Here is an 11,227-nt window from a genome sequence, read left to right as displayed (position 1 = left end):
CCTACCAAGCCCTAACCCCCGACTCCAAAGTAACGATTAGAGGAAGTTGCTCTGATGGGTGGTTGTTGCCGATGAAAGTGGCCAGTGGTGGTGATTGACGGCTCCGACGGTAAGCAACATCGTTGTAGCCCTAATCTTCCATCAATCTACATGCATGCATGCAAACAAAAGGGCAAAACCATAAAATTCAAAGTGTTGTAAATTGGTCCTAAATGCATGCAAATCACGAACCTTGGAAGCAATGTTGCGTACCTTTGCATGCAGCTGCCGATCACCGCCAATACTTTCAACAAAAATAACCGATTCACAAATAACGGTAATTTTTGCATGCAGCTGGACCAGGCTCGGATTCACTCTTTCAAGCGGTAATTTTCATAGCACATGTGATTGTCTCTTCAACCTAATTCGTTTATTGTATTTTTGAAGAATTTTTGGGTTTATGTGTTTTGATTTTTTTTGGTATTAAGCTGTGTTTTCTTTTTGGTTTCAATTTTGAGAGACTGATGGCGGTTTGTGTTGATGACTGGTTTTCGAATTTGCGATTTATGTTGTTGGTGGTGACCGTTTCAACTTTGTGATTTATGTTGTCGGTAGTGGCCGTTTCAGTATGATCTTCATCCCTTAAAATGTTCTTTTTTTATTGTTGGTTTGACATTTGTTTTCATATGTAATTCTAAAGCTCAGCTTGAGGGAACATAGCTTTCAATGGTCGTTGGTATTCTCTTTTTCAATCGAAGTTCATTGTTGACTTTATTTAGTCAAATATCTACTTTGTACCTGTCATAACGAAACCGATATACTATACTATTCTTTGCTGATCATACCTCTGTAAAGATCCAAAAACACAATTATGTCAGATTATGGTCGATTGTACACACATAAATGTTTGTTGGTTACCTTAAACCCTGAAAGAAACTCATGTTCTGCTTAATGTTACCTGAACATAAGACATCAAAACATACACAACTAATATTGTAAAGTAGAATGAACTGAGTGAGCAAATAAGTAAGAAAAAATACATCTAATTAAGTGATGTTATTCATACCTTGCACCATCTCTTATTCTTCTCCACTTGAGATTAAACGCTAGCGAACTCATATTCCTTTTTAAACACACACTGCAATTGAAATTGATTTTAGGTTATACATATAAAAGTCTTAGGTATATAGACCCTAAAACTGGGAAGAAGAGGGGAAAGAGGTGTGATCGTAAAGGAAAGTTAAAGCTTTTATTTTGATTACATGTATATCTGATCGTGCGGCTGTTATATTGCCTTCTATTTTCATTACATTTGTATCCAATTGTGTAGGCCTGTTAGTTGGTAGTTTTGAGACTGATTTGGTTTTCGTGGCTTCTTTAGTTGAATTTTATGGTTTGAGGGGAAACTCCACTAGCAAACAATGAGCAAGGTATAGTCATGAATCAATCTTATAACATTTTGTGAGAGTTTTAATGTTAATAAAAGATTAAAAGTTATATGGTGTGTTGATATAATTAAGTTAAATGTTATATATGCAGGTTATGGATATGGAACATGAGCTTCAAGTGTTACGAATTCAGTCGGATGAGAAATCGAAGCCTTCAATTGAGCTTAAAAGAAACTACAAAAACCTTACAATGTTTTCTGTGTCAGCATCTTTGTAATGTTCCATATGTCAACTTTTTTCTAGGCAGATGGTGCTTTGATTTTATGTGCCAACTAGGCTAGCATTATAGTCATGGTTGTATATATGAACTTTATAGCAATTTATTAAAAACAGAACAGCTCACACAAATGCTTTTGACTTCACTTTTGCTTTCTGGTTGCCAATCTTAATTTGGAATTTGTTGGAAGGTGATCAAGTGGATTTGTCTGGCTGACCCGTTATTTATATGCAATATGTTTTCGTTAATCACTGTGGGGAATAAAGAGGAGGAGTCGTTTCTAAACCTTGCAGCCATGACAAGGTTGAGGCTCGAGTTTACAGTTTAATTATGAAATTCTTACGCCACCCCCGCAACGCAGGAGTCTAAATGCTAGTTAGTTTTGTTACTATTTTGTATGTTAAGATAAATGTTGCAGGGTTGCTGGAAAGTTCCAAATGTAAATCCATGATGCTTACTTCAACTTGAGAATGCTTGGAGTAGGTTTTTTTCTTATAACTTATATAATTTGAATATTTCAATCAATAAAAGATGCCATCATTGTATTATTAAATTTATGTTTCAGTATACCAAATCATGGTTCAATAAGTGTTTCAAAAATTAATATTTAAACACAAATTTTAATATGACAATCATCGATTTTTCTTAAACATTATATAAATACTAGTAGATAGTTGATGTAATTTTTATAATAGTAGAAGTATTATTGTGTCGGTGGATCGAATCCCTCCTCACCCATAACCAGCCGAAAAGGAAACAGTACGATGATACATTTATACAAAACTTCTATACCGAGAACACACAATGGAACCATAGACAGTCACGTGAAATCCCATCCACGAAGCAAGATATGTTGACCATCACACCTGAGATCTTTGATTGTGGCAGTATCCACTCATATGATCATGTTCTATTTGAAAGAATAAAATAAAATTGTCTTTTGGAGAGATGGTTGAGTTGTTCAAAGCCCCGGGACTTAAAAATCAGTATGTATATGATAACATTCAATTTTCCCGATTCGGGGGATCGAATCTATGATTTATAATTCTTGAACGTTGCATGACATAGCATTAAATGAAAGACGATGTTTAAACAAGGAATGGCTTACGAAACTTTAAACCGCAACAATAAAAGACATTATTTCTTTACTTCTCTTTTCGAATTGTGAAGAATTTTATCTATTTCTTGAAGTCGAATATGTAATAACAAATAAAAATACAATTGCTGCAAACCTAAAAAATGTTTGATAAATTAAACAAAATTTCAGTGTTACATACACAAATAGCAAAAAAAAAATAGTATGTTTTTTTAGATTATTGTTTTTATTAAATAAATTTATATACATTCCAAAACTAATTAAAAGAATAACTAATTTCATAAAAAAATTATAAATAAAACTAATTAAGCATCCAAAGGGGCAATCCAATGTCTTCCATTGACGAAGCTCTTTGCAAGAAATTTATGGGCAGAATCATAATTCAGCTCCCGTGCCCACGAGACTCCACGAAGTCTTGCTGCCCCCGGACCCCAACATCTGTACACTCCGAAAAACACAGTCCTGTCAATAAAAGAGAAAATGATATGTGTTAAAGAGTTAAGCTAAAAAGGTAATTTTGTTTGGTTTAAAGATGTAAACGTTAAGTTGCATATAGCCACATAAAACTATTAATTATTTAAGGCTAACTTTGTAAAATAGTAACAAAGTTTTTGAATTATTTCAATCACATCTTTCAAAACAAATTTGCTTCAGTCGTCAGGTCATTGAAGTTTTCTTTAATGCGTCAATTCTAGATATCTAATATGAACAAGTAATCCATTCTATATGGCCTTTTATTCAAGTTTTTTTTAGTATTTTTGACAATGCAAAATATTTCCAAAAAATTGCACATTTTTTTTAAATTTCAAAAAATAAATATTAAAAATGGAAATGAATTATTATAAAAGAAAAAAAAACTAACTTGTAAAAAACTACCAAAATTATTATAAAATTAGCAAATATACTTACGTGATATTCAATATTTTTTAATGATAGAAAGCACTAATTGCTCCAACGTCAACGAAAAGCTTTTAAGTATGTGAAAAAAAGAAGATAGCTAAATAACCTACTATTTAAGTAAAAAACCTATGATCAAAACAAATTTGTAACCGGTGATTGATTGAGACGCTTCTGACTAGGTAACTATGTTGCAAGATAATCCCAATTATTTATGTTTTTTAATATATTAAATATACTTTTTTAATAATATTTATTATATACTCCGTATGAAATTAGAGTTAAAATATCTTTTTTTTAACGACCAACAAATATAAAATATATAGATACTTCGTACGGGGTGACCAATGGCAACATGCCACTGCCAGCTGGCCCAACCTAGCCATACGGAGCCTTTAAGCGCCTCCAAGTTATCTCCAGTTCCAGGGAAAATCTACTTGCCTGAAGGCCACTAGTGGTAAAACCCGGTCGCCCTCAGGATCGAATTGGAGATCACAAAGATCCCAGTCTTCCTTCATTGAGCTACCAATGTCCCCCTAAAGTGTTGTAAGTAGGGTTTGAACTTGAGTCTCCATTGAGAAACTTATGATTTCTACCACCACACCACATTGGAAATGACATTAGAGTTAAAATATCTAAATAGTATATATTATATTCTACTATATTATACATAAAAGTTTTATTTATATATATACTAATAAACTAAGTGTATAAACTAATTATAAACAAGTGAAGTTTATGGTTTAGAAATGGAGGTCAAACGAGACGAGTTTATGCTTAAGCTCTAATAAATTAAAAGATATGAACTCGAGTTCGGCTAGTTTACATCCTTAGCTAAGCATAGAAAAATGCATGATTATATTAAGTTTTTAATGGTTAGATGTATTATGATAGTTTTTATTAATAATAACTCGAATACAAGTATATATTATGTTTTTATATTATCTTAAGACATTGACTTTAATTCAATTTTTTTTAAATGATTTTAGGTTTTAGTAGGCTAATCGAAGCTTACTTGCTTTTGTTGCTTGTATGGTCCCAGTCATCCCACCCACCATGGGCAACAATGTTATCAAAATAGGTGTTTGAGTAGACTATACGCGAGTACTGACCCATGGCTCGACCCACATACAATGGTCCAGAACCAGTCACCCTACATCCCACGAAAGCGAACCCACTCTTATCATCAGGAGTTCGTCTATCTTGTGCCGCTATTGCTCCAAACCTCTTCGCTATGGAGTGTAGCTCGCAATCCTGTATTCACGAATGATAGAAAATTCATATGATTAATGACTAAATATGTAAATTCTGTAATATGTTATATTATCAATTACCCTTTAAACATTGCAAATATAAAATTCTTATTTGTAAGCTACCTTTTGGTGTTTCTAAAAATTACATAAATAAGCTAAATCTATAACGATACATTATTATCACATTTTTGGTTTATTTTTAATAACAAAACCATTTATTTTATATATATATATATATATATATATATATATATATATATATATATATATATATATATATATAGGATGAGTATCATTACAGAACCTTTAAGTTATTTAAAAACTTGAAAGAACCCTTAAAAACTAATGTTTTATATACATTTTTTGTATGATAGTGTTATTTGAGCGTAGTATTATCATTTTTTATATCTATATTTATGATTAGAATCTTGAAAATTAGTTTTTATACATGCCTATGTTTTTGTTTACACATATGTAAATATGTTAGTACATAAATTTTACACATATGTAAACTTGTGATTAATATATGTAACCAAAAATTTATATATAAAAGATGATAAAACTACTCTTAAATAATGTTAATATATAAAAAAAAATTAAAAAACGTTTTGTTGTTATGAGTTCCTAAGCGTTCTTAACTTTTTTAGAGTTCTTAAATGATACCAACCCTATAAATCATAAGCAATGGATCATGTTAATCAATGGTTGAGATTTAAAATTACCAAAAACCGAGATTGTTTCCTAGAAATACTCTTTCACCACTATAACCAACATAGTTTCATAGAATTATTATTTAACCATAGGTTGTAATGTCAAATTTCAAAAATCTATTGGTTCTTACCATTCTTAGAAAATCTTTATTTTTATTTGAACCTTTCTCTCTCTCTCTCTCTCTCTCTCTCTCTATATATATATATATATATATATATATATATATATATATATATATATATATATGGTTGGTATCATTTAAGAACTCAAGTTTTTAAATAATTTAAAGGTTCTGTAATGATATATCCTATATATATATACATATAGGATTATGATCATGAGAGAATCTTTTTGAAATTGAGAACTATGAAAACCATTTTGGACCAAAAAAAACCCAAAAACAAAAAAAATCATATAAAAACAAACACAAAAATCAAAAAAGTAAAAAAACCAAAATTCTTATTTTATCATCCCGGTTTCATAAAAAAAAACTCGGTTTAGCTAAAATATATACACATATGTATAATATATACATATATGTACATTTTCATGTTTTTTTGGTACACATGTGTATAATTTAAGATAAATGATACTATACATATGTATATATTACGTAATTAAATATTAAATAAAATTATACATATGTGTATAATACGACGTTTTTTGTTTTTATTTATTTTTTTTAATGAAACCGGATTGAAATATAAGAATTTTGGTATTTTTACTTTTTTAAAATTTTTATCATTTGTTGTTTTATGATTTTTTTAAATATTTTTTTTATAGATGTTTTTAGTGGTCCAAAATGGTTCTCAATTTTCTCAATTTGCAAAGGGTTCTCTTAGGATCCTTATCATATATATATATATACTAGTTTTTATCCCCCGTATTACAGGGGTTGTTTTATATTACTCGTTTTTAATATTTATATATTTTTTTGGAGTTTAATTTTATTTATTGTAAGAAAATTTATATTATACTTAGAGTTTTATAAAAGGGTTTCACAAATAACTAAGATGTTATAACCCGGTTTAAAAGTTATCTGAGTTTAGTGAGACCCAAGACCCGCTTATTTTTTTTACTATAAAATTGGTTATTAATTATAAATAATATCTTTTAAAAAATCATATAATAATTTTTAATATATCCTATTTTGTAGGATTTTTACATCAATAATTTGATGAGAATAATATTTAATTTAATGAGATGTTATAACTCGTCTAAGGAATATATGGGTTTGGTAAAACCCATACCAGTGAATTCAGGTCAAATGCACGAGAAGTCTCCATTTAAAAATCAAACAAATCTGGTGACTTCAAAAAAAGGGGGAGCGATCACATCACGACACATAGGATTTTTATGTCTTCGTGTATATATATATATATATATATATATATATATATATATATATATATATATATATATATTAAGATTTGAATTATTTCATATAATTTAAAATTCATAAATTAATTCCTTAAAAAGTAGTCATAAATTATTGAAATAATATATTTTGTAACTAATAAAAAAATTAAAACAAGAATAAAATAAGATAAAAAGCCCAACCCATGACAAATCCAGCAACCCAAAACTGACCTGGTAGGCAAAACCGCACTCTGATCACTAGGTCATATGGGGTGCTCTAATACCAAACCATTCCCACAACTACCATAGTCAAGACATGCTCCAAAAACAGAAAAATAAGAGCGGCATTTTGAACTCACATATATTCATTCACACCCCTCTATCTTTTCAAACTGTTATCTTTTTAAGCAAGAATAAATAAAATAAAAATGATCACACACTTTCTAAAGAAGAAAAACGTTATGAACTTTAACTTAGAGAAAAGATAAAAAAAAAAAAAAACAAAGAATCCGCTATTTCATGCTTGATATGTTTCTTTTGGTTTTTAACCTATGTATAGGGTTTGATAACCTAATTAGTGGATTAGGGTTTGATATCCCTTCCATTTTATGCACAATTTGCCTGTCCCAAGTGAAAACCATTAATCATATTGTTCTTTTCATGTTGTGGAGAAAGACTTGGAGGCTAGTTGTAAACCGGATAGAGACAAACTGATTGGTTACGATGAATCCGAAGGCTAGTTGTACAATTTTTTTGTATTTTTAGTATGAGTAAATATAACTGATAGTTTTTATATTTGTTTTTTTTAACAGATTTTTTCACTTATTTCACCCATTATTTTAAGTGACACTTAAATCTAAAACCATTTGATTATAAGATATACATCTTTGCCACTAGATCACTTTTTAGCATAAATAGATATAACTAAGTATAGCTATATAGTTAACTTACGAAGTAACTTTAATAAGTAAAAAGATAATAAAAATAGTAACTTGAAGTGAAAAAAATATGAATGATTTTAGAAACATGCTTACTTTGTACATGGAACGGCCATTGCCAAAAATGAAGTCAATCGAACCCTCAATATAACATTCCTTGAAATAGTGACGACCTGCATCGTCGCATAGAGTATCCTGCGCCCCATAAAATCCACACCCGGAGAAATACGCTTTGTCACCGGATATCCTAAACGCCACCGCTTGCCACCCATGCATTCCGGGTAATGGCGCCGGCGTTGTATTCTGCACAACGGTTTTAAGAGCTTAATTACTTAACAAGTTTAAATTATGGAACAATAACCGAAATGTCCATGTATCTCTTAGAATAATGACAATGTTTCATTTAACACACACTTCCAAAAATGTATAGGATATATAAATCATGTCGATCCGATGACTTTTAATTATTAACTCGACGGGATCTTTGACCAACCAGATACTGTCAATTGTTGGTTAAACGATATTATCTTAGCGTCTAACGAGATTAGTTCGGCGTTTGACGAAATTAAACTTTGGCTTCCAACGAGATTATATTTTGGTGTCCGACATGATTATATTTTGGCTTCCAAGGAAATTATTTTAGGAAAGTGGCATGGACATTTTGATTATCAAACGATCGAGTTGTACCTTAAAACTAATATTCCGGGCAGAGAAATAGCTAGCGTAGACGGTGACTGAAGCCGTCCTATAAGTACGAAGCAGCAGCCCGTCCGGCCCTCGGTCACTAGCCTGATCATGCCATTCTATCACCGTTGTATCCTTTCCCTCTCCTTGAAATGTTATATAAGGTTTACTTACCGGAACCACCACCTTTTCCCTGTTCCACCACCACGTACGGTCATGCATCATACAGACATATATATATATATATATATATATATATATATATATATATATATATGACGTTATTATTAGACTTTTTTCCATGAAAATGTTCTCGAGTAATTTATTCTTTTTACTGAGACTAGCTAACTCAAATTTTTAGAGGTTTACAATCAAAATCTGGTTAGACAAATTTCAGTGACAATAAGACATTTGATTGGCTTTTCAGAAAAGAAGTAAAACGGATTAAAATTTATATTGATAAATAATATTTTTAGTTTATTAAATAAGGGCTAAAAACCTTTTTTACATAAGAGATATATAAAGATTACATTCTTGGAATTCTTTTGTTTAGAGCATAAAAGTCTTGGGGTTCGTCGTTGTGTCTTGTGAACAAGTAAATAAATTTTCAGTTCAGAAATTATGAGAAGATCACACACAAAAAAAATGATACGATAATAATGATAAACCGTCGTAAATATGTTGAAATTTAAAATAAGAAATAGAGTAATAACTAACAAACAATTTAAAAGGTAAATGATAAATCAAATAGTAATAGTAATAAATAATAATGAATATCATAGATGGTAAACTCGATTAGTATGTATCATTTATGGGTTTATTGGTTGGTTATCTTATACATACACGTAAACACCCGCGGAGATATGAAGGAGGATCTTCTTCCGGTTATTTGTTGAAACCGAGTCCACGGCTGCTTGAACCGTAGTGTAGTCACCGTAACCTTTGACGTCAACGGTGATATTACGGTGTCCGATGGGTCCCACCCACTTGTGCCTATGTTTAGAGGTGGAGTTTGATGTCGCTGAAGTGCAGAAAAAGAAGATAAAGAAGTACAAAATATAGGATGCCATATGAAAGCAGCAGAATCATGAGTTTGTCAAAGTGGTGGTAGTATGTGACGATATATATAAAAAGTTAGGTTGACCTTAGAGTGGGAGAATACCAAATAATAGTCAATGAGTAATTGAGTAGCGAAGGTTGTCTATTTAGGTTAGTTTGACGGTTCGGCTGGAATTTGATTAAAACATAGAAAGCCTATGCAAACCCTTATACTATCAAATTTAGGACTATGCCACCTTGTAGTTTTGAAGTTGACAAATCTATTCTCAGATATTGAGGGTGTTTTGTAGTTTGTACGCTCGCGTTCATTAAGACCGGCAACATCCAAACCAAATCAAATAGGTCAGTTTAGCTTGTTTGGCATATTAACGATTTGATCCACATGCGGTTTTGATGGTTTATAGGTTTGACGCTTGACAGAACAATTACAACAATAAACTCAACTATATCTTATGTATTTTTCTCGTCTATTACGAACTATTTATACTTTTTATTTAGCACTTGTGATCTATAGGTTCTTACCAACTAGGTTATTAAATAAATTATATATATGACTGTTAATAATGATCCATGATAGTTTATGCAAAACACCGGTTTGGTTATATATATACTATTTGATATTGGAATTGTAAGTTAACCAAAGTAAATACACTAATTAGTGAAAAAAAAAAAAGAAATATATATCTTAGAATAACGCATAATTAGTGAAACAAAAAGAAATATATATCTTAGAATAACGCAAGAAACGAGTTAAAAGAAAAAACTAGTTTAAATGGGTAATATATATAGTATTTTTAGTTTTAGTAAAAGTAGTAGTAACATAGTCACCGTATAAACTATCTTATAATAAAATTAAACAAAGTGGGTAAATTTTCAAATCTTTTAATTAAGGATGAAAAAATGTGTGATTGAATTTTCTTTTGGATTGAGTATATATGCAATTAAAGAGGTTTAGAGTGTGAAATATGCTACTGAATTTTAGTACATTATAAACACACAATTAAGAAGTGTTCGGAAGGTGAAATACGTTGTAAAAAAAAAATTCACTTTTGCTCGTTATGATCATACATCAGCATTAGGTGTCTTTTAGAATAATCTTTGAACACAAAACTTTAAAAGTATTGTTTTAAAAACATTCACAAATACTTCTAATTTATTCTGGTTTTTCAAATCCATACGAGGAATGGTCAAAAGAAAATTGTTGTTTTAATAAGTTGAGAAATAACTTACTTTGACCATAAAAACCTAAATTTGGTACCATAATTTTAAAACAGTGTCACCTTACCAAACTTAACGCGGCGTAGGCTCGTGGAGTGGGTGGTTGGCTAACCAGCTTGGTGGTTTAGGCTGCCAGTTTAATAACTTACCAAACAATTCCCTTCTTTTTTTAATGTGTATATTGGTTAAATTGTGACGCATAAATTGGTTATTAATCTATATAATATTTCATTTGGACACCTACATTACAAGCCACAAGCCATTTAGCCTCGACATATAACCCGCATGATGAAGTATAGCAAAATAAAAGTTTGTATTATGCTCTTTCTGTTCACTGAGAAAAGTTACTATTATTACTACATATTATA

General features: G+C 30.4%; 1 protein-coding gene across 1 annotated transcript; it reads right to left on the bottom strand.

Moving 5' to 3' along the window:
- Positions 1-3,009: 3,009 nt before the first annotated feature.
- LOC143566163 (putative pectinesterase 68) lies at positions 3,010-9,888 on the bottom strand. The gene is made up of 5 exons (XM_077052925.1): positions 9,426-9,888; positions 8,586-8,775; positions 7,995-8,201; positions 4,653-4,891; positions 3,010-3,202 (listed from the first exon to the last, which is right to left on the bottom strand). The coding sequence occupies exons 1-5, from the start codon at positions 9,650-9,652 to the stop codon at positions 3,046-3,048; spliced, it is 1,020 nt and encodes a 339-aa protein (XP_076909040.1). The 5' UTR covers positions 9,653-9,888; the 3' UTR covers positions 3,010-3,045.
- Positions 9,889-11,227: the final 1,339 nt, after the last annotated feature.

This window comes from Bidens hawaiensis, unplaced genomic scaffold (assembly GCF_021521415.1).
Source record: "Bidens hawaiensis isolate Kalapana, Puna unplaced genomic scaffold, B.hawaiensis_p1.1 tig00022707_1, whole genome shotgun sequence".
NCBI lineage: Eukaryota > Viridiplantae > Streptophyta > Magnoliopsida > Asterales > Asteraceae > Bidens > Bidens hawaiensis.
This window is presented reverse-complemented; position numbering and strand designations above follow the sequence as displayed.